This window comes from Rhincodon typus, chromosome 8 (assembly GCF_021869965.1).
Source record: "Rhincodon typus isolate 14 chromosome 8, sRhiTyp1.1, whole genome shotgun sequence".
Classification (NCBI taxonomy): Eukaryota; Metazoa; Chordata; class Chondrichthyes; order Orectolobiformes; family Rhincodontidae; genus Rhincodon; species Rhincodon typus.
In genome coordinates this window covers 43865566-43890565 of record NC_063339.1, presented here as the reverse complement: position 1 = coordinate 43890565, position 25000 = coordinate 43865566, and the positions used below count along the sequence as shown (strand labels likewise).

Genomic DNA, 25000 nt, shown 5'->3' with positions numbered 1-25000 from the left:
GTTACAAGTTTCACTAGTGGAAAAGTTGTATGCAGTTATTTCCTGCAGGGTCAAACTACATTGCAAAATGTGCTGCATCGCCTGTGTGAAGATACAACTTATGCATTCATTATCACAATAAGCAAAATTATTTAACTACTATTTAAATACATTTGGGCACTATATGTGCAAGTTTTACCAAACACTGCACCAAAGGATTTGCTGCTTTGTACCAATGATAACTTTGTAATATTAATATACCCAAACAGAAAAATTGCTCGAAGGTCTATCTTTTTTCTTAACAGTCTGAAGTTACTGCAGCATTAGTTTAAAAAGAATTGAGCAGTCTCTAAAGTTCATGATGTAAAGCAATGCAGAGTACAAGTAACAGTTTAAATCTTTAACATAGTTCAAAATAGTTATTCTGAGGTTGCACTCCGAGGGCAACTATCCCTTTTGATAGAACAATTATGTACATCGTACATCTGCTAAACTTGCATCCTCTTCTTACCTGAGTTGCTGAGGGTTTTCATGGATACCAACAACCCAATAATAGTCAGATTTGCCCTTGCAATGATCCCTGGTGTTGGAAATAGGAATCCAGGTGTTCCCTAGAGATCTGTTTAGCATTTGTACTATCCCTTCCGAATCTGCAAATACTGGGGTACCTACCAAAAAAAAGTATTAAACAATAGACAACTGTTATGCATATCTAGTGTCAGTTGCATTGTTTTGGCATTGTTAATGGGTCAAAAAGACTAACTAATTTACAATCAAGTTGAAGCTTCAAAACAGATGCATGATTGAGATTCTTGAATTTGAAATTCAGCAGTTCTGCCAAAATATTTAGTACACCTTAAACGAAAAGATACAATACCTGCTGAAGTGAAACAAAGATCTAACTAGCAATGGAATGGGGAGGGAGCCTTTATCCAATGTTAAGGAAACACAATTGTTAAAAGCATATGGCCATATGCTTAAGACCTGTTAAAAAAAAACTTCTGGTTTAAAATATGAAATAATGAGCTAAAATGCCATAAATGCACCACAGGTGAATGCATATTCAAGAAAGGAAGGCTTGGACTTCATTAATAACCCTTCAGCAGTTTTAATGAAGAATCTCATTCAAAAAAATTCATCTTTCTTTTCTATTTCAGTGCTCATTGCCTGTTGTGAAATTTAAGTACTTTCTCAGTTTTTTTCTGATCTATTACATTTATCAATGCATTCTGAACATCGATAGACCGGTGAGCCTGACATTGGTGGTAGGCAATTGTTGGAGGGAAATCCCGGGAGACAGGCTTTACATGTATTTGGAGAGGCAAGGACTGATTAGGGATAGTCAACATGGCTTTGTGCATGGGAAATCGTGTCTCACTAACTTGATTGTTACTTCTTCAAAAAAAAACTCAAAGAGGATTGATGAGAGCAGAGCAGTGGATGTGATCTATATGGACTTCAGTAAGGTTCCCCATGGAAGACTGGTTAGCAAATTTAGATCACGCAGAATACAGGGAGAACTAGCTATTTTGATACAGAACTGGAAGATCAGAAGGTAGAAGACAGAGGGTGGTGGTGGAGGGTTGCTTTTCTGACTGGTGACTGTGACCAAGTGTACCACAAGGATTGGTGCTGGGTCCACTGCATTTTTATCATTTATATAAATGATTTGGGTGCGAACATAGGAGGTATGGTTACTAAGTTTGCAGTGGACTCTAAGATTGGAGGTGTAGTTAATAGCAAAGGAGGTTACCTCGGAGTACAACAGGACGTTGACCAGATGGGCCAATGGGCTGAGGAGTGGCAGCTGGAGATTAATTTAGATAAATGTGAGGTGCTACATTTTGGAAAGGCAAATCAGGGCAGGACTTATACACTTAATGGTAAGGTCCGGGGGAGTGTTGCTGAACAAAGAGACGTTGGAGTGCAGGTTCATAGTTCTTTGAAAGTAGAGCCGCAAGCAGGTAGGAGAATGAAGGCAGCATTTGGTACGCTTGCCTTTATTGGTCAGTACGTTGACAAGGGGAGTTGGGAGGTCATGTTGTGCCTGTACAGGACATTGGTTAGGCCACTTTGGAATACTGCGTGCAATTCTGGTCTCCCTCCTATTGGAAGGATGTTGTGTAAGTGGAAAGGGTTCAGAAAAGAATTACGAGGATGTGGCCAGGGTTGAGCAGTTTGAACTAGGAAGGGCCGAATAGGCGGAGGCTATTTTCTCTGGAGCGTCGAAGGCTGAGGATTGACTTTGTAGAGATTTATAACATCATGAGGGGCATGGATAGGGTAAATAGGCAGAGTCTTTTCTGGTGGGGAAATGGGGGTGTCCAAAACTGAGGGCATAGGTTTAAGACGAGAGGAGAAAGATATAACAGGGTGGTGCATGTATGGAATGAGCTGCCAGAGGAAGTGGTGGAGGCTGGTACAATTACAACATTTAAAAGGCTTCTGGATGGGTACATGAATAGGAAGGGTTTAAGAGGGATTAGGCCAAATGCTGGCAAATGGCACTAGATTTATATAGGATATCTAGTCGGCATGGACAGGTTAGACCAAGGGGTCGGTTTCTGTGCTGTATATCTTTATGACTATATCTGAGCACATCTAACATATATACACCAAGTGTGTCATTCCATTTCCACGTTAGAAGTTCTCCTTTTCTTCAACTGGTAGTACAGAATTTGAGTACTACTGAGAAAAGACATTCTGTCAAAACTTTCAATGCACTCATCAGGGCAGACAAAAGAACTGTACTTTCTCTTCATCAAGGCCTATATCCTAAGTAGTCTATCCTAAAGTAGTTGGAATATTAAGAGTAGACATTTAAAACCACCTTCAGCAGAGAAGCCCTGCCACATCAGATAAGACTTCCTGGTAAGAGGAAGGGGTGTTCCTTGCAAAATCTGTTTTCTTCTTCCTAATTCCATTAATTGCACCCCCATGCATTGATCTCCATCAAAACCAGTACCTGAAGAGAGAAATGTCACATATTTTAGAAAATTAAAATTGTCTTCAAGAAGTTCTTTCAAATCAAAAGGGGTTATTTCAAAGAAATATACCATCCAGCCAAGTGGGCAAAAGTATTTTATTGGTTGTAAAGTGCTTTGAGACATCAATTGGTTCTGAGAAATACTATATATGTCAGTATTTCTTTAAAACAATGCCACAAACGTTGGCTCTGGTTTCTCTCCACAGATGCTGCCAGACCTGCTGAGTTACTCCAGCAATTTCTGGCTGTGTTTCTGATTTACAGCTTCTACAGTTCTCTTGGTTTTTATTTACCCAATTTGAATAATGGAATCCTACAATCAGCCGCTACATTTGGGGAAATCACATGCATGTCAGACAGGAGTAGCTTCATAAAATAAAATGTTTAAAACCCACCATATGGTAATAGTGAATACCTGCCAAATACTACAACTTAACAACATTCAGCACCTTTTGTGTTTTCAGAATGCCCTTATTACTTCTTCATTACTTATTTCTGAAGCATAGACAAGTAGGTATCCAATTCGTGCTTCACAAAGTCCTACAGTTAGCAAACAGGTAATCATCTCATTTGAAGAGATTGACGAGGATTCGATAGGCCAATGGGCCAAGGAGTGGCCGATGGACTTCATTTCAGATAAACGTGAGGTGTTGCATTTTGGAAAGGCAAATCAGGGCAGGACTTACAGAGTTAATGGAAAAGTCCTGGAGAGTGTTGCTAACCAAAAGAGACCTTGGATTGTAAGTTCATAGTTCCTTGAAAGTGGAGTCACAGGTAGATAGGATAGTGAAGGCGGCATTTGGTATGCTTGCCTTTAACGGTCAGTGCATTGAATATAGGAGTTTTGGGAGGGCAAGTTGCAGCTGTACAGGACATTGACTAGGCCATTGTTGGAATACTGCCTGCAATTCTGGATTCCCTGCTATAGGAAGGATGCTGTGAAACTTGAAAGGGTTCAATAAAGAATTACAAGGATGTTGCCAGGGTTTGAGCAATAGGGAGAGGCGGAACAGACTGGGGCTATTTTCCCTGGAGTGTTGGAGGCTGAGGGTTGACCTTATAGAGGTTTATATAACGATGAGGGGCATGGATAGGGTAAATAGTGAAGGCCTTTTCCCTGGGGTGGTGGAATCCAAAACTAGGGGGCACAAGTTTAAGGTGAGAGGGAAAAGATTTAAAAAAGGACCTAAAGGGCAATTTTTTTCACACAGAGGATGGTGCGTGCATGGAATCACCTGCCAGAAGTAGCGGTGGAGGCTGTTACAAATACAAATTTAAAAGGCATCTGGATGGGTATATGAATCAGAAGGGTTTGAAGGGATGTGGACCAAATTCTGGCAGATGGGACTAGATTAATTTCGGATATCTGGTTGGCATGGACCAATTAGACTGAAGAGTCTGTTTCTGTCCTGTATATCTCCGACTCTGACTGACTCTAAAAACAATAAATCACTAAAACGTCAAGAGATTTCTAAATCCACTAGATGGCAGTGCGTATTTACACACGGAAGTAAAATTACTGTCTATTCTGACACCTTGGTCCATCCCTCCTCCACTCAACTGTCAGACCACAACAGTAACTTCCCATGTAAACGCAGAAGGTGCAACACTTAATAGTTACCTCCTGTGTATCCCAAGTCCCGGACACCTTCCAGGTGAAACCGTAATTTACCTGCACGTCATTCAATCTAATCTACTGTATTGGCTGCTCACAGTGCGGTCTTCTTTACAAGAGAGTGGGTATTGCTTTGCTGACCATCTCTGCTCTGTAAAAATGACCCGAGTCAACTGCCTACCACCTCAACACACCACTGTTTTTCCCTGGCCAAATTTTCTGCAATGGTCCAGCAAAGCAAGCTGGGGGAACAACACCTCATCTTTGACTTACAGCCCTCAAGTCTCAATTAAGCATTTAACGATTTCAGTGTGAACACCTCCCTCCATGTCCATTCCTCACTACCACATCCCCGAATCCTCTTCTGTATGGCTTGCTCCCAGCACAGCCAACCCATTCTCAACTATTCACAGTTCCCATTATCACCTATTCAGCACAAAACTTCTTCCCCAGCTTATTATCTGCAAATCTCTTTGTCTGCTTCTGTTTTTTCTCTCTATCTGGGCACCATCTCCAATTATCTGTGTCACTACTGTCACCACCAGCCCCAAACCAGCCATCAGTAGCATAAATGCCACCTTTTCCCAGTTATTTTCCGTTCTGAAGAAGGGTCACTGGATTCAAAACGTAACTCTTTTTCCTCTCTACAGATGCTGCCAGGCATCCGAGTTTATCCTGCAACTTCTGTTTTCGTTTCAGTCTCCAGCATCCGTAGTTCTTTGTTTTATATCACTGTTGATTCTTGCCAACACAACAATTCACATGAGTTGTTAGCACCTTTAATGTTGAAAAATGATGCAAGATGCTTCAGAAATATATAAGCAAAAGGTGGATGCCAAGTCAAAGAACAACCTTTAGAAGAGGTGAGCAAAAATAAGGATGAACCGAAAAGGCAAAGAAATTAGGAAGGGGGTTAATTCTGAGCTGTTGATGCACAAGAAACTGACAGCAGAGAATATGGAAGTGGGTAGCTTTGTAAAACAGGAGGAGTTTACAGAAAGAGGAAAGGAAGAAGCCATAACAGGGATTAAAATAAGAGGATGCAAATTTTAAATCTGACCCAGAAAGAAAAACAAACAGTAAAACTGGAAAATGAGACATCCTGGTCCGGCTTGTCAAAGTAGAAGAAGTGTAAGCAATATGCTCATTTTCAAGTATTACTGTTGGTTTTCTCTAGAAACGCATTGGAAGACCAGGAGTCAATGCAAGTGAGTATGTGCAGGCTGACAGACAACTGAGACGAAGGGTGATATACAAATTATTCTAAAAATGGCAAAAAGAACAGAAGCCAGATAGAAGCACATTGGATTAATCAAGACCTGAGATGAAAGGTCATGGATGAGGGTTTGAGGAGTCAGATAAGGATGGAGGCAAAGAGGAATGAAGTCAACAATTTGGTTCTGGATGTGGTGGTTGACTGCATTTTGCCGATCTTTTGGTTTTTCTTGACTTAGCAAAGACTTGTAAAGGAAAAAAATTTGGGGAAAAATGCATTATTTGCTCCCAAATTATTTTTCCAAACAATGAATGAGCATTTGCAATAATGGTAAATGGGACTAGAGTCAGAGGGCAAAGTAAAACAATATTAAAACTGCAATGTTTCTGAACTAGAACCCTTCTGTTATTAACAGCTGCTGCTACATAATGTATCTCAAACAGCAATTGGCAATGGATTCTAGCTATGATTTGGAGGGATTTTAGAGGCATAAATTAAAATTGGTTTTGAAACCAATTTTGAGGATTCAACAAAAATGATCCATGGGCAAAAACCAAGAGCAGGGGCTGGGCCACATGAAATACAAGAACGTAGGAAATCAGAGAAGAGTAGGGAAGAATAGAATTATATTAAAAAGCATGAATGATGCCATCAAGCCAGGACAGGAGATTAATTTTGCTTCAATGAAGAGTGCAGGAGGGTATGCAAGAATAGCACCAGACATTTAAAATGATGCATCAGCCTGGTGAAGTTACAACACAGATCAGTTTACATGTCAAACAGCAAAAATACCATGTATTACTTAGGGTTAAGCAATCCTACAACCAACCAATCAGATCTAAGCTCTGCAGTTTTGCCTTGTCAAGTGGTAGTAGACAATTAAACGACTAACAGGAGGAGATGACTCCATAAATCTCCCATCCTCATAGATGAGAGAAGCCAGCATATCACTGCAAAAGGCAAAACTGAAACATTTGCATCTATCTTCATCCGAAAGTACTGAGTGGATGATCCATCATGGCCTACTCCTGAAGTCCTTAGTATCACAGATGATAAGATAAACTTAAGACTGATATCAGCCAATGACCTTTTTCATCTATCTTTTAATTCCCAGTTGTAATTTTAAGAAGAACTTGTTGCATTCTGATTTTTTTTTCCCCTTTTGTAAACTAAAAGCTAGTTTCAGTTGGTGGGAATTCTGATGACGTGCTTACAACATCAAACAATGCAGTCGAGCAAAGTTAAAATGCTTTTGAAGAAAAAGGATAGCCTGTCTGAAAAAAAATGTTTTTTCAGGATGTAGCAAACAGGATAAAATAAAAAGTAATCGTATTGCATTTGGATTTTTTTAAAAGCATTTGATAAAATGCACTAGGTATCACGTCTGACACTAATGACAGGGTAACAAGGATACCTAATAAAGTACATGTCAATGTTCAACAGTCTTGACCTAAAAGAGGTGGGGGCAGACTATACGTCACCATTTTACTGTTTAGGTAATCAAAGCAGTAGAGATGGAGCTTGGCAATAGGTTAATAAATAATTAGACCAAGACGCTTCTAGAGGATGAATGTGAACCTGAAAAAGGTTGAACCAGGAGGCCTGTGTCTGTTTTGTAACTTCTATTCATTTTTATAGTGATTAATTATAATATGCTAAAATGGCACCACACTATTGGCCACTGGTTTGGACAGGATGAGAATCTAAATCATAAAGCTGGTTATTGCAAAGCACAAACTAGTAATCTTATTTACAGATGACTGGTGTAGAAGTATTTATATGATCTTTATCTGCACAAAACTAAGCCATGTTATTGCTTTACTTTTTATTTCACTAAACAATGGCAGATTAGGACTGTTTGCTTCAATGTGATTGGTCAGAACAATAAACTCAATATAAAGCACAAAAAAGTACAATGGTTCAGAATAAAACTTTTGAAATATTACCTCGATGATAAGAAATCAATAGCTGTTCCCCATGACCTGACATAGCGACCACAGGCCCCATGAGACTGAAGAGCTCCTTTTGTACACCTCCAATGCTGAAGATGCGAACAATTTGAGCATTCGTCGAAACAGCAGCCCAACCCTGACCTAAACAAATGGCTTCAATGTTTTCATTGTTTGGCATATCAACCATCCATTCTTTGTTTGCATCCCTGGAGTTGAAGTGAATACACTGGAGTGTGCTGATGGACAGATAGAAAAGCAGAGTGTCTGAATTTGCACAAAAATTTCCTTTCCCAACAGCACATTGATAGTTCCTTGTGTGGAGCTTTAAAGGTGACATACAAATTTGGCTTCAATAAGCTGAATGGATTGGAACAGATTTTTTAAAAAAATTAACTTCCCAAGAGATCAGCAGGTTAAGATAATGAATTGCTGAATCATGTAGGTGAAGACCACCCCAGTTCAATCCCCAGTCTGTGCAGAGTTGACCAATCTGTCAGCATAACAGCAATAACATGTCAGCTTGGGTTAGTCAGGAGTATTTTTATCCTTGGTTAACCTTTTGATTTTAAAAGCCACTATAATTTTAAAAATATATCATTTAGGTGAACAGTGAAGAGACCCTTCATTGTCACAGGTGATATCTTTCAGTTGCGACTAATTGATGTATAGCAAACTATTTTATATGAACCAGAGGACTTATCCCGGTCCATTGACTAATATTGCTCTATCAGGCAACACCATTATAACTGATTATCTGATCCATCATCCGTGTTTAATATATAAGGCATCTTGCTATGTTCAGATTGGGTGCCATGATTACCCATATCACAGCATTTCAAACAATGTCCTTTTGCACATCGAGAAAATGGCACAATATAATAAATGTAAATTCCCACATGACAGCGAGTCTTATCCTTTTTCGACAGCCAGAGGAGCTACGTGTCCAAAATTTCAGCTCCTAATCACCATTCAACACGTCCTGCTACAAATAAACATCAGTGGACATAGTGTCATGACCATATTAAGCTCATCTTTGATACCTGTTACAGTTTAATAGCCTGCTTCACGTCACAAAGTTGTGTAGAGCACTCTTGAATTGGAAGGCAGAAAGCTAGAATTTATTTATAAAACAATGATAAAGGAGAACAATGCGTAGTCTCTTTAAGAGGTAAAGTGCTTTTCTAAGCTTTACCTCTTAAAACAGCTGCAAACTACAGACGGTTCTAAAAATTGAAACACGCATCAATTGGCTGTGTAACTGAAAACCTTAGGTTTGTTTTGATGTTTTGGCAACTAGCTTTAATCAGCCAACTAATTTAAACCAAACACTTAGAAACCAAAAGCCAATTGAATTTAAATCTAATCGTGTTGACAACTGGGCACCAATCCTAGCGTAAGAAATGGATGGGTCATCAAGGGTACAAAGGGCATTTGGAAAATCAGCAGAAAGCCAACTGCTATCTGAAGGGGCGACAGCAAATTGCCACCTGAGAAATAAGTATTGGGCTCTCGCAAGACATCGCTCAGCTCTCTAAGAAAGCACCATCTATCCATAAAAGGTGCCACCACAGCACTTCTAGCTAAGAATATTCACAGAGAAAACATCCCAGATCAGCAGAAGAAAGGCGTGTAAATTTTGACAGACTAAGTTTTAATTTATTGTTTTCTTATTACTTGGATTTATACAAGTGGGACCTGTGTTTATTGGAACAGCAGACCAGTAGAATTTAGTTCAGTTACAGAATAGTTGGTAGTTAGGGAAAATTGTTCAGTTTGTTAGTAATTCTGTTAATTTGTTCACTGTTAAATAAATAAATTGTTACTTGTTACTTATAAAGTGAGTCCCAGGGATTCTTTTCATTTAACTCTAACAGACTAAGAAGGGCAAGGTGAGCTTCTCTGGGTGTTTGGGGTTTAATTTTGAGAAGAAAACCTCTATTCCTGCCCAAACAGATTGGTGCTGGTGTTTCGGTTTAATTTTCAGAGGGGTTCAATCTTTAACCTCCCCTTCTTAACACTCCATTCTGAGTGTCCAGTTCAATTACAGCCACCATGTTACAAATATTGTTATTTCCATTGGTTCCAACAACATCAATCTGCTGCACTTTCCTAAATATACTGTTCCAATACGAATTCAGACCCAGCTGGAAATATCATGCAGAGGTGGTATTTCCCATTCAGCAAAAAAGAAAGCACAATATTCATGCTAGGTATGCTTAGGTATCATCAGTTCAAACATATCATCCAGGATCCAGTAATACATAAAAGCCAAGACCTCGAGAATAATTTATTCCCAGTGGTCTATCGTAAGCACAAACATAATTCTGTCCTTTAAGCTGTGCAGATGAGACATAAAAATTGAAATGTTAAGACCTGCCTATCCTTTATAAAAAGAGGCTGAGTGAAGTGCTGTGTATTTTCAATATTTTCTATTTTTATTCCAAATAAGGGTGCAAAGGCCAGTGAGTGGGACTGGCTGGATTACTCTTGCAAAGATCTGATACAGACTCGACGGCCTGAGCGGGTTCCACTAGCACTGTAACCATTTCATGGTTCTAATTTAATGTCCAAACCAGCATCCTAATCTCTCCATTCCTCCAAATCCACGCTCTCATGCTTCCCACTCCATTTCTGGTGGCTGTGCTTTGAGACAACTAGAGATCCAAATCTCTAGATTCCTTTATGGCCTTCCTGAAAACCCATTTCTTTAGTTGTCATTTTGGCAATGGCACCCAATGTACACTTTCATTCAATGCCATTCTCCTCATGCTCCTGTGAAACACCTTAGGGCACTATACAAGTCAAAGTCCTAAACAAGTCAGACAGTCATAGGCATGTAGAGCGCAGGAATAGACCCTTTGGTCCAACTCATCCGTGCTGACCAGATACCCTAATTTAATCTAGTCCCATTTGCCAGCATCTGGCCCAAATCCCTCTAAACCCTTCCCATTCATGTACCCATCGAGATGCCTTTAAAATGTTGTAATTGGACCAGCCTCTACCAGTATGTGTCGTTGGCACACTTTTGCAGACCTCCTGATCCTGCTCCTATATTGAACTATTTTGAGAATCAATCTACAATGCCACAAAGGCCATGACCAGATTCAGCATCCTGTCAGAGCCACTGCCATGATAAAGAAAAGCAGTGTGCACACCAATGAAAGGGAGCTCATGTGGGCCAGAGTCAGTCTACAGACTGCATTTTGGAAAATGTCAACAAAATTGAGAGAATTTTTTTTGGTAACATATAAGGCAAATACTGACTGTAAATATTTAACACACCAAGTGGTACAACACAACCTAAACCTCAAATATATTTTAAAAGTCCCACACTTTTACCTTGGCAGTTCATCGGTTTTTGCACACGCTAGTAACACTGCTTCGTGTGACAAATCAGCCATGGTGTGATTCAGAACATTACTCAAGTGTATTGCATGATGTACTGAAGTATCATGGAATTCTACATCTATAGCATTATCTTGCTCATCACTGTAGCAGCGAATAATACCAGTGGAATTCCACACCTAAAGAATAACAAATACAACTGTGTATTAAGAAGTAATACCATGGCAGACAATTAACAAGAACAACGTCCAAAAGTCAGCACATTAATGAAAAAGATTCAATGGCCTTTATTCAGAGAAAACTTTATGGACCATGTGGAGTTAAGACAATTGCAAAACTAACTCTTAACTGTGTCAGAATTTAGAAGCTGGATTGCCACAATTTATTATTATTTGGAAAAGAAATGAGAGTTGAGTTCTTTAGCTCTCAAATCTCAACGGCTATATCCACAAACGTGGTTTACCTCAGACAGCTGACTTTGATCCCACTGAAAGGAATCATATTCCAAAATGTGATGTCTGTATAATTTATATTTCTTAGTAGTTGCTTTAGAACTGTTGTCAAGTAATGATTGGTGGTATTATAAAAGTTATGGTGAAAGGACTGTTATCGTTATTTTGCGTTTTTTTAAAAAGCTGTGGATTGAAATGAGAAAAAACTGTTTTAAAGCAAGTGTTTGTGAAGGATGGCTGTATGGTTTGAAAACAACTAACTCAACATCCATGGCTAGCATCATGATTGCACAACTGGCTGAACAAGCACTAACTGAAGTAGCTGCAGATGAAGTGGAGCCAGCGGGCGGTTTGTCATCCTGTGTGCAAGTGGAGCTGGATGGCATCACGAAGTTCATTGACTTTGGACTACTGACCAGTTATCGATAAGCCAAGTGATTGTCAGGCAACTGAAGAATTTGGAGCTGGGAACAAGTTATGGAGAAGGATTTTGATGTCTACCACCTCAAATGTTGTCTATGTCCTCTAAAGTCAAAACTCACATTAAGAAATCTAGTTAATCTTCCCTTTAACATTTGCTGTAACCTGTGCAGTTAATCAATAACTCAAAGACATTTTACAAGTGAACCAGCCACCTTGTGCCTCCTGTAAAACAATGGAAGCATTTGGAAAAGGAAAGCCAGGGAGCAACATTCAGATCAGCAAGAACTGACCAAACAGAATTGAGGATGTAGGTTACTAAATATACTTTCTTTACCCCTCCATGTATGTGTTTTATTTTCCTGCACATCTGTCTGTCTACATGCAACCAGGAGTTTATCAAGGAGATTACAGTTTTAATCAGTAGTCTTATATGCTGACAGTTTAGAACTATTTACCTTTAGCTAGAGTCTACTTCATTGGAATAAGTAGCAATTTTGGTTAAATACAGAAACCTGGTCTGTGCTTTCTGTCCACCTTGGATTTAAAGTCAGGTAAATTGGGGAGCTTTGCATAGTTTTCAAAATAGTCAACTTTTATGACGACTTCAGGAATTTGGCTCAATTTCCAGTACGCTATCCCAGTGAGTCATAACAATAGGTCATTCCATAAGATATCACTGGTGTAACAGTAGTCCAAGAAGAGAAACAAGTTCTCCCAATTTCCTGATCAACTACATTCCTTCAACCAGCACCACCAGAAGCAATTCAACAGTCCCTTCATTTTATTGCTGTTTTTGAAATATTCATAAAACAGCTGCTGTCATAAAACAAACTTGAAAATACTTCAGTGGAACATTTGAGATAAGTGAGATAAGACTTTATGTATTAAAATCTACAGAGAGGATAATAATTTCTAAGATAATGTGATGATTGACTTATGTATTTCACCTTTAAGGCAGGGAATGAAAAAATCAAAAGCAATATTTGAGCTTACCATGAACCGATGCAGGAGGTAAGATGGCGTGGAACAAGGTTGAAAAGGCTTTTGTTGTGGTGTTGACACTGGTCCAGAGTATCCTGCAAATGTTGGTGCAGTTTGTGCACTACTAGTTTGGACATTGTCATCATCATCATTATCCATTTTTTCTAACTGGGTGGAAAATCCAATATCTAGAATAAATTTACAAAAGCTTAAGTTGTCATATGAACATCAGGTCTTACCCTCTGCACCCAAATATGCAAATAACGTAAACATTACTTTTATTTTAAGGTTTTAAATGATTGAAAGATAATGAGTACAAAATTAAGATGCATGATACATGTGAGGAATTGCCATATTTTCCCTTTTGATATTTCATCAAATACTTTCTTTTATGCGATCACAAGGTGTAAGCATCGCTGGCTAGGTCAGCAATTATTGCCTATTCCTAGTTACGCGAGAATCATTGAGTCATAGAATCATAGAAGCCCTAGAATGCCGAAGGAGGCCATCTGGCCCATCGAGTCTGCACCAGCCTTCCAAAGAGAATCCCACCCAAACCAGGCACCCAACCATATCACAAACGCACATCTACCGTGGCTAATCCACCTAGTCTACACATCTTTGGGTTGTGCAAGGAAGCCAGATCACCCAGAGAAAACCCAAGAAGACATGGGGAGAATGTGCAAATTGCACGCAGATGGCTAAGGCTGGAATAGCACCTGGGTCCCTGGTGCTGTGAGGCAGCAGTGCTAACCACTGAGCCACTGTGCTGCCCCAAGATGCTGTCACGTTGAACAGTGACAACCATGGAGGGTTAGCACACCCAGTGCCGTTAGGGAGGGAGTTGCAGGCTCCAGATTAACAAAAATGCTTCTAAGGATGAGGAATTTCAGTTATGTGCATAGATTGAAAGAGTTGGATCTGTTCTCCTTCAAGAGAGGGTTGAAAAGAGGCTTGATCATGGTTTTCAAAACCAAAAGGGCTGGACAAAGTGAATAGGGAGAAACTGCTCCCTTTGGCAAAAGGGATTAAGAATTAGAAGACGGCGACTTATGCTTATTGGCAAAAAAAAAGTCAATGCCAACATGAGTAAAAACTTTTAGATGCAATGAGTGGTTAGTATCTGGAATATACTGTCTGAGAGGGTGGTGAAGGCAGAATCAACCGAGATATTCAATGATAATTGAATAATGATCTAAACAGAATATAATTGAAGATAAATTACTCTTGATGGACATGACAGGTTGAATGGCCTCCTGCGCTGCAACCCTTTGATGATTCTATTTATCTTGCCTCCTATTGTAAGCAAAGATCAGATTTAAAACAATGGATGCGTGTGCATAAGGATATTGCATGTACTGGTATAATTTTGGAGCTGACGATTACTGTGGAATCTAAGTTCAACATAATTGATTATGCTGTAAGAATGGTCTAAACTAGCTGAATTAATTTTCTTTCTTTTAAAGGAATTATTGCTGAAAAGTATTATCTGAGATTTATAAACTAAAATTTACCAAGATTTCTTTAAGTAGAATGAATTACACATCAACTTGACAACTTCCTTACTTTCACACAAGTTAAATAATCTCAATTGACAAAATAATGAAAATACATATGGGCAAAAATATCTGACAGATACGAATTCAAATACACTAGCAGTATTTACATTTTCAAAGATACAAAAATTATTCCTTATTCCATACCATTTGAGTTATCATCTTCAATAGCTCGATTATGTCTAGAACGGTTGACTATAGCCATCACATTATCATCTTCACCATCATCACCGTCGTCCACTAATGGTTGCCTCATAGGTGATGCAGGTGACAGATTCATGCCTTTTGTTAACAAGTCACTGTCCTCTTCATCAAACAAATCATCAAATGTGGCAGCATTTGAACAAGAAGCCAGTTCCTAAACAAAAACATTTTATAAATATGCAGTAACCACGTCCAGCAGAATTAACTTTGAGGTATCTGCAATTTTTCTCATTGGTACAATTTCTCTACGGTGAATAAAATTAATACATTTCAGTACTATAAACTGGGGAGCAGATACATCTGTGATGGGAATTCAATGAACACACGTATACACTCAAAGAATGTTAATACAATTGTTTTAATATACAACTAACAGTTCAAATAAATTAGACCTTATAATTGCATTACCAATGACTACTTTGCAGTAGCTTATTGCACACTATACCAGAAATGGTGAACAATGACACTACAAAATTACAAAAAGGCCATGTGTCTGTAATACTATATACTTCTGTTTACCTTGCTGCCAACATTTGCCAAAACCCCTTCATGAAGCCCCAGATTTCCTTCAGCATCTGTATACGCTATAATTCCATTTGAAGGGTGCCATGCAATTGCACAGATGCGATAAGACTTCTCATGCTGAAACCTAAAGAAACACAACATAGCATTAATTACATCACACATTTATCAACCATTTATTAGATTATACTGCACAGATAAACTACCACTGAAGTGGCAATTGATTGACAGAATTTAGGACTTAAAACTCACATATTACACTTTTTGACATAATACATTATAACTTTAGGCTATTAGTAACTTAAATAGTTGAGTATGTTCTCAAGTGTTCAGCAACCAGACTAGCCGAGTTTTTCAGTGCCTTACTGATTTTCAATTAATTCAGTTTTGTGAGCCAAGTGTCACAATTTATTGGAACAAAGAATACTAAGTTTACACTTTCAATTCCATCCATGACAAGTTTCTTCATCTTCAAGTGCATTATTTAGGGAAAGATGGAAAATTAGAAGTGAAATCTTTTTTCAAAGGAGTTAGAGAGAAGCAGAGATCTGTTTTATATATTCACCAATTGCTAACTGAAGAAAATAGGAGTTCAGAGACAGGTCTCAATTTTGCCCACTCTCATCGGTGACTGATCCACAGCTTGGACTAACAGCTAGTTCAGGATATCCAAAGTATGAACTCAAATTTTGATTATTCAATCCAAACCCTTTAAAAGATATTTATCTTCCAGGCTTTACCTCCTATTAAATTCACTCAGCAAGTTCAAGACAGCAAACAGCCAGTTGTATTTTTGTTGCCCGGCCAAGTTCTAAAACGATAGAACTATGCCCAGCGGCTATTCAACTGCTCTGCTGATTCCTCGTACATTTTTGAAAAAGCTTTGTAGAAAGTCATAGGCATAAAGCCACACCTTTGTCAATGTGGCTTAAAACAATTCAGCTGCTAAGAAACTTTAAGTGCCTTTGCTCCAATTATTTTTAAGGAGCCTTAGAACATCACTTTTTGTATTAAACTGTTAAGACAATCATATAGATGCTATTATTGAGAACTCAAAAGTACTTAAAAAGAGCCCCAGGAAGTTCATGTGAGAATTATGCCAGAAATTATTTTTAAAATTATGAAATGTTACACCTCTAGTCTGAGCAGTAAAAATTATTTCCAAAAGTTCAAAGCAATTTAGCAAAGGTTCATATGTTTACATTCCATCCATTAAAAAATGAAAATAATCTATTTTCATTGAAAAGTGCAAACAAAATAAGAATTTTAAATTCATAATTGTTTCTTACTTAGGTATGGACAAATTATCTAAAATACAATTTAATATTTCCACAGTGTTTTGACTTCTCATCAATGAATAATGGAGCCGGATGAAGGAAGATAAACATTTGGACACTAACATATCCTGTACGTAATTCAGTGCGAATTCCATCACAATACCCTCAAACTATAATGGAGTTTCACAAATTACCACAAGAACTATAATACCTTTCAACGCATTTTCTGGTCTGTACATTCCAAACTACCACTGATCCATCAATGCTCCCAGCAGCCAGATAACTACCACAAGGAGACCATGATACAACATTTAATGTCTGAGGAAAAAGAATGGGAAAATAATCATTAAATTTAACATTTCCAAAGAAAACATCAATATCTGCCTTGCTTTTAATTAGCATCCATCTTTGAAAATAAGCACAACTTCTAAAAACAGTTGGCAAAAATACTTGAGGAAAATACAGAAGGATTTCCTGTCTATTTTCTCAAACTAATTTTTGGCAGAAATACTTCTATGATCATCAAAACATTAGTTCTAATCAGCAGGACTAATTATTTAGAGAGCTATTTGCCATGATTACTGCTTCATGAAATGTCCTTCTTTAATATATATTAATGCATTTAATTTCTCTTCTATTAAAATTTCAGTAGAGTTGCTCTCAATTGTAATGTAAACCTTACCATCATAATGCTATCATCTGAAAGATCGTCAGTATTTTCCCAAGTGTCCCTTTCAAAGAGTTTCACAGCTTTTTCTACTGGAACAGCCAGAAACTGTGTGCATGTGCCAAAACAGAAAGACAGAATTAAATTGAAAACATTCAAATTACACGTTTTCTATGAATTGCTAAAATGTAATTATCAAAATCTCGTCATTTCTTAACGTACATGTTACATTTTTCTGGTTAGCAATGCAGAAACCAATCACAATACTTGAAACTCTGAACAAAGCGGAGAGAAAAATGCATAACTAAAGCTAGATATCAACAGCACATTCGACGTACCCAAAAGATCCTACTCCATTTACCAAACCAAACAAATTTAACATCAGGTTAGCACAAGGAGGGTCTGGGTATCACAATGAGATAGAATATAAATTGAACTGGTCTTTAGCTCATAAGTACAGAGCACTAGGAACCTTTCCATATACGTCTACATTGCATCACTCATGGGGTATTTGCTCCTACAAGAAGAATTGCAGCCCCAAGACACTTCCATTAGTTCAAAGGCACTAAATCACCCAAGATGTTAATGCAAAAAAAATCACTGCAGACTTGTTTATTTGAGCTATCAGACCCCAGAGTCACCCACTGAGGAATCACTCAGTACTACCTTCTGTCACAAGGTTCGAATAGTCTGAAGTTGAAGTGACTCCACTAGACCAGGTACCACACTCCAACCTCTTCCATATACTAGACAAGCATACAAGTTCTGCAGCTAATACACTAAGTCAAGGCGAGGAATTCTGTGGGGAATAACTTGGTTTCTGGCTATCATCCCAAAGCCTGTATATTACATTCAAGGCACAAATTAAGAGTGTAATGGAAAACTTGCCAGTTGCCTTAATGTGTCGTAGAAACTGCTCAATCTGCTTTATTGCCACCTGATCTACGACCATTATCATTTACACCCTGTATCAGTGGTGAACCATTATTTTATGTACATAATGCAAGATGCACTGCAAAACTCGCCAAGGCTTCTTCAGTAGCACTTTACAAACTAATGACTTCCACTGTCTGGGGGGGGGGATGCAGGCACACAAGATCACCACCCACAAGTCCCCCTCCAAGACATGGACCATCTTGAGCTGGAATCATATCACTATTCCATCATTACCAGGGTAAAATCCTACAACTACCTATATAAACAGCATTGTAGGACTACCTACACCATAATAGGTAAGTGCTGCAAAAGGGTAGCTCACTATTTACTTCTCAAGGGCTACAAGGGATGGGGAATAAATGCTGGCCTTGCAAATTATAGAATTGACTTATTTTTCTATAGATAGTTATAGCAGAATAATTGCAGTTAATGAAAGATCTGGTAACATAAGCATGGAGCTTTTGTCTGTGGTTGCATGTTATCAAAGATAGGCTTTTGTCTAATTCTCCATGGAATCAAAGGAGAGATTACCATATGGCCCCAGGCTGACAAATTTAGTGGTGCAGGAAACTCACTTTTTTGCAACAAATTTTGTAATAACCTTTGAAGTGAAACAATTTTTTTCAGTTTGAAGGCAAAGTCTTGTGTTCAAAATAGGCTTAGTTTCATAACTACATTACTTTGGAATAACATCTTTTAATTAATTTTACACAACAATTTCTTAAGACAATCCAAGCTGTAAAGTTTCAGTAGTGATAAGGTATGATTCTTGGTAATAGACCAAAGAACAATACAGTACAGGAACACGCCCTTTGGCCCTCCGGCCCTCCAAACCTGTGCCAACACATTTTGCCCTTCCATACAAAAACGGTCTTCATTAAAAGGATCCGTATCACTCTATTCCCTTCCTATCCATGTATTTGTCCAGGTGCTTCTTGAAAGCTGCTATTGTGTCTGCTTCTACCACCTCCTGTGGCAGTGCATTCCAAGTACTCACTACCCTTTGTGTGAAAAGCCTCCTGCTTTCCAGTGAAAACAAATCCAGTCTATCCAAACTTTCTTCATAGCTAAAATCCCCCATACCAGGCAACATCCTGGTAAACCTTTTCTGCACCCTCTCCAAAGCATCCACATCCTACTGGTAGTGTGGTAACCAGAACTGTATGTAATATTCCACGTGTGGCCTAACTAAAGTTCTATAAAGCTGCAGCGTAACTTGCCTATCCTTATACTCAATGCCACTTCCAATCTAGGCAAGCACGCCTTAGGCCTTTTTTACTACCTTATCTGCTTGCGCTGCCACCTTCAGTGATCTATGGACCTGCACACCCAGATCCCTCTGCATATCAATACTCCTAAGTGTTGTCATTCACTGTATAATTTCCACCTGTACTTGACCCTCCAAGATGCATCACCTCACATTTGTCTGAATTAAACTCCATCTGCCATTTTTCTGTCCATGCCTCCAACTGATCTATATCCTGCTGTATCCTCTGACAATCCTCCTCACTATCCACAACTCCACCAATCTTTGTATTATCCACTAACTTACTAATGAGACCAGCCACACTTTCCTCCAAATCATTTAAGTAGATCATGAACAGCACAGGTCCCAGCGCTGATCCCTGTGGAACACCACTAGTCACAGCCTTCCATTCCGAAAAGCATCCTTCCACCACCTACCTTCTGTCTCCTATGATTAAGCTAGCTCTGTATCCGTCTTGCCAGCTCACCTCTGATATCATGTGACTTCACTTTTTGTACCGGTCTGCCATGAGGGTCCTTGTCAAGGACTTTACTGAAGTCCATGTAGACATCATCTTTTATTATCTCCTCAAAAAATCTGATCAACTTAGTGAGGGCACGACTAGCCCCCCTCCCAACACACGCACACACAAACACACACGTTATCTAATCACTAAGTCCACTTGCTTCTCAACGTGTACGGATCTTGACTCTAAGAATCTTTTCCAATAATTTCCCTACCACTGACCTGAAGCTCACAGGCCTGTAATCCTGCTACCCTTCTTAAACAATGGGTCAACACTCCAGATCTCTGGAACCTCGCCTTTGGCCAAAGAGGATACAAAGATGTCTTTCAATGCTCCAGCAATTTGATCTCGTCTCCTTAATATTCTGGGATAGGTCCTATCAGGACCAAGGGACTTATCTACCTTAATACTTTTTAAGACGCACAACACCTCTTCCTTTTTAATAGCAACTTGGCTTAGAAATTTGACAATCCCTTCCCTGAGATCATCCTCAATGAGTTTCTTCTCTTTGGTGAATACCGACACAAAAGTATCCATTTAGGATCTCACCTACCTTTTCAGGCTCCACACAGATTCCTTCCTTTGCCCTTGAGTGGGTCAACCCTTTCCCCAGGTACCCTCTTGCTTTTTATATCTATATAAAAAGCCTTGGGATTTCCTTAATCCTGTTTCCACAACTCCTTTTAGACCTTGTAATACCTTGTTTAAGTTCTTTCCTATTGAGTTCATACACTTCAAGGGCTTCATCAGTTCCCATCTTCCTAGACCTTATGTATGCTTTGTTTTTCTTTTGACCAAGGTCATAACATCCCTGGTCATCCAAGGTTCACACAACTTGTCACATCTATCCTTCATTCTCGCAGGAATGTGCTGCTCCTGAACTCTTATGAATTGATGGTTGAAATACTCTATGTCCAATGTGGATTTACCCTCAAAAAGCTCCCTCCAATTAAAATTCTCCAGTTCCTGCCTAATATTGTTGTAGTTCGCCTTTGCCAAATTTAACACGTTCACCCGAGGACTGCTGTTATCTCTACCCATGGGCATCTTAGGACTCAGGGTATTATGTTCACTACTCCCGAAATGCTCCCCCCACTGAAACTTCGCTCACCTGGCCAGACTCATTTCCAAAAACCAGGCCCAGTATAACCCTTTCCTGGTTGGACTGTTTAAATACTGTGTCAAGAAACCCTCCTGAATGGTCCTTACAAATTCTGCCCCATCCAAGCCCATAGCATAAAGTGAGTCCCAGTCAATATAGGGGAAGCTAAAACCACCCACTACAACAACCCTGCTAATATGACAAGCTAAAGAACAAAAGTTTTTAGTTAACTGCTGCTGCCTGAAACAAGTTATTACAAAGTCACACATAAACAGATGGTTATTTTAACTAGAAGATATTGATGGTTTTGGAATTCTCCAGAATATTTAGATGAATCAGCTCGATATTTGGGCTAATATTAATGACTAGAATATGACACTACATACCTCTAAGCAGACAAAGTACTTTGATAGTATTTCCTTAGTTGGCTTACTAAGTTTATGACTTTTTACTAACAGAGAAAAATTGGAAGGAAAATGTGGTCCCAGAGATAGTCATATTATAATTTTTGACTATCACGGTGAAGAAACTAATCAGGAATTGAGCACACACTACTTTGCCAATCCAAGACTGATCATGTGCTGCTCATGCATCAGCAAAGCCCCAGAGTTCAAGATGCCATTATTTGCCAAAATGAACACCCCAGACCTTAAACAGAAACACGTGTATATTTGAGATCTCAGCAGTAGGAACTAAGAGCACCACTAGAAGAGCTCAAGTAGCAAGTTCCATTACAAGTAAGCCAGTGTATTATCACATAATAGATAAAAACTAAAACCCACTGAAAAGAAGCATCACCATTGGGAGGTCTGAAACTCCAACATTTCATGCTACTTAATGAACAGTTATCAACAGTATGTGCAATAATCTACTCAAAACAATTTTGACATTCTAAATATCCAACTTCATTGAAGTGCACTAGATTTGCCAAGTATCTATTACATCCAGGTCCTTGATTAAAAGACTAAGATAGAAACACATCTTTCATGAGATTGAGACACGTCAAAAATGCCAATTTAAGTCTGTATATTTCCTTCATTCAAACCAAGCTGATTTTTCTCAGGACTTCCCTCTAAGCTAGACTGACATCAGTGGTGGGCACGTTGTTGGAGGGAATCCTGAGGGACTGGATTTACATGCATTTGGAAAGATAAGGACTGTTTAGGGATAGACAACATAAGCTTTGTGCATGGGAAATTGTGTCTCACTTACTTGAGTTTTTTGAAGTAACAAAGATGATTGATGAAGGCAGAGTGGTGGACATGATCTATATGGACTTCAGTAAGGCGTTCAACAAGGTTCCTCATGGTAGACTGATTAGATCACATGGAATACAGAGAGAACTAGCAATTTGGATACAGAACTAGCCCAAAAGGTAGAAGACACAGCGTGATGGTGGATGGTTGCTTTTCTGACTGGAGACTGCGACCAGCGGTGTGCCACAAGGATCGGTGCTGGGGCCACTGCTTTTTTGTCATTTATATAAATGATTTGGATGTGAATGTAGGAGGTATGGTTAGTAAGTTTGCAGACGACACCAAAATTGGAGGTGTAGTCAACAGCAAAGGTTACCTCAGAGTAAGAAGGCATCTTGATCAAAAGGGCCAATGGGCCGAGGAGTGGCAGATGGAGTTTAATTTAGATAAACATGACGTTCTGCATTTTGAAAAGACAAATCAGGGCAGGACTTATACACTTAATATTAAGGTCCTGGGGAGTGTTGCTGAACAAAGAGACCTTGGAGTGCAAGTTCATAGCTCCTTGAAAGTAGAGTCAGAGGTAGACAGGATAGTGACGAAGGCGTTTGGTATGCTTGCCTTTATTGGTCAGTGCATGGAGTATAGGAGTTAGGAGGTCATGTTGCGACTGCACAGGACATAGTTAGGCCACTTGTGGAGTATTGCGTGCAATTCTAATCTCCATCCTATAGGAAGGATGCTGTGAAACTAGAATGGGTTCAGAAAAGAATTATGAGGATGTTGCCGGGGCTGGAGGGCTTGAGCTACAGGGAATGCTGAAGTAGCTAGGGCTACTTTTCCTGGAGTGTCGGAAGCTGAAGGGCAACCTTTTCACGGTTTACAAAATCACGAGGCGCATAGATATGGTAAATAGACAAAGTCTCTTCCCCAGGGTGAGGGAGTCCAAAACTAGAGGACATAGGTTTAAGGTGAGAGGGGAAAGATTTAAAAGGGACCTAAGGGGCAAATTTTTCACACTGAGGATGGTGCATATATGCAATGAGCTGCCAGACGAAGTCGTGCAGGCTGGTACAATTACAACATTTAAAAGGCATCTGTATGGGTATATGAATAGGAAGGGTTTAGAGGGTTATGGGCCAAATGCTGGCAAATAGGACTAGATTTATATAGAATCTGGTCAGCACGGACGAGTTGGACCGAAGGGTCCGTTTCCGAGCTGTATATCTCTATGACTCTATGATACTGGTACTGTTTTTACACTATTGCCCAGAGCAGATGGCCAATGCACCAAGCATCTACATTCCAGTATTAAAGTAAACATTTCAATGCATTCTATTAGAATTGAAGTAATTTTATTTATTTAACAGTGTTTAAAAAAATTATTCACATTCTACAGATTTGTACAAATCAGAATCATTTCGAGCTAAATATTATACTTCTCTTACCAGGTGACACACTGCAACAGCAGTCTGAGAGTACTGACTGCATAAACAACTGAGAATCTTAAGCACAAAAACAGAAGTTGCTGGAAAAGCTCAGCAGGTCTGGCAGCATCTGTGAAGAAAAAAATCAGAGTTAATGTTTCGGGTCTGGTGACCCTTCCGCGGAACCCTTCTGTGAAAGGGTCACCGGATCCGAAATGTTAAGACTGATTTTTTTCTTCACAGATACTGCTAGACCTGCTGAGCTTTTCCAGCAACTTCTGTTCTTGTTCCTGATTTACAGCATCTGCAGTTCTTTCAGTTTTTATGAATCTTAAGAGTTTATCAATCATGAAGAAGAGGGCAACCACAATTCATTTACGTAAAATAAACTCCTTTAATTAAGTATCAGTAAACCCGAATACATGCAGAAATAATTTTATTCCTATTACATTTTATGTCCTTTCATTTCAGATATCTGACCTCAACTGTTTAACCCAAATAGTACTAGGATTATATCCCTGACCGATGCAATATTCTCTTAGTCTCTTTTGTAAATACAATTTTATGGTTTCTCTTAAGATATTTTTGTATGGTGCTAGTTTTGTATTCACCTTTCCAATCTTCGGTTGCCACTCAAGTCGACAGATTGATGTTGCACGGTTCACCTCATTGAATTTAGTTAACAGTGGCCAACTTGCTACACGTGTCTACGAAATAGAAAACACAACTATTATTGCATGTGTTAACTGTATTTTACTTCAAAGCAAATTTTATAGGATTGCATAAAAGAGAAGAAATGTTAATGAACGTGACCACAATGCAGACTTCAAATTCACAGCGCACTTCAATTTAAAATTAAGATTTTTACACATGCCACCTTTCAGTAAAACTTTATCCAACAAAACCAGTACTGATGCACATAACAACATGACCTCAATCATAAAGATTGGCCAACTTACTTGATCAGCAATTTTCCAGACACAAACTGATCCGTCGCAACTAGAGGAAGCCTGTAAAACACAACACGACTATTACCTGCTTAATAATTTAAGCAGTAAACCATGAAATTGTTTGAATGTGTGCAAAACATTTCTAGCCTGCACTGTAGTCATTTATAACATTCAAAGCTCAGTTCTGAGCTTTTAACAGGAAATGTCAGCAATGGAGTGAGACAGAGAGAATGGAATTCTAGGCAGGTTAGCCTAACATTTGTTGATGGGAAAACATTGGAAACTATTATTAAGAAATCAGCTGCAGGGTATTTACGAAATCACAACACAGTCAAGCAAAGACAACATAGTTTATTAAGTGAGCAATAGTGTTTGAAAAAAAAATTAGATTTCCATGAGGAGGCAACAAAGGCAACTTTAAATCTTGCATAATCATGGTTTG

The 25000-nt window shown here is 38.9% G+C and overlaps 1 protein-coding gene across 1 annotated transcript in view; it reads right to left on the bottom strand.

Moving 5' to 3' along the window:
- Positions 1-50: 50 nt before the first annotated feature.
- Positions 51-25000, bottom strand: part of LOC109916308 (WD repeat and HMG-box DNA-binding protein 1) — a 242083-nt gene continuing 217133 nt past the window's right edge. Inside the window, exons 6-17 of the mRNA XM_048600115.1 lie at positions 24568-24618; positions 24220-24315; positions 17191-17283; positions 16720-16826; positions 15229-15358; positions 14653-14863; positions 12962-13137; positions 11088-11272; positions 7743-7984; positions 2810-2944; positions 491-647; positions 51-81 (exon numbers count right to left, since the gene is read on the bottom strand). Of these exons, the coding sequence (XP_048456072.1) occupies positions 51-81; positions 491-647; positions 2810-2944; positions 7743-7984; positions 11088-11272; positions 12962-13137; positions 14653-14863; positions 15229-15358; positions 16720-16826; positions 17191-17283; positions 24220-24315; positions 24568-24618 (1614 nt within the window). The remainder of the gene's footprint in view (positions 82-490; positions 648-2809; positions 2945-7742; positions 7985-11087; positions 11273-12961; positions 13138-14652; positions 14864-15228; positions 15359-16719; positions 16827-17190; positions 17284-24219; positions 24316-24567; positions 24619-25000) is intronic.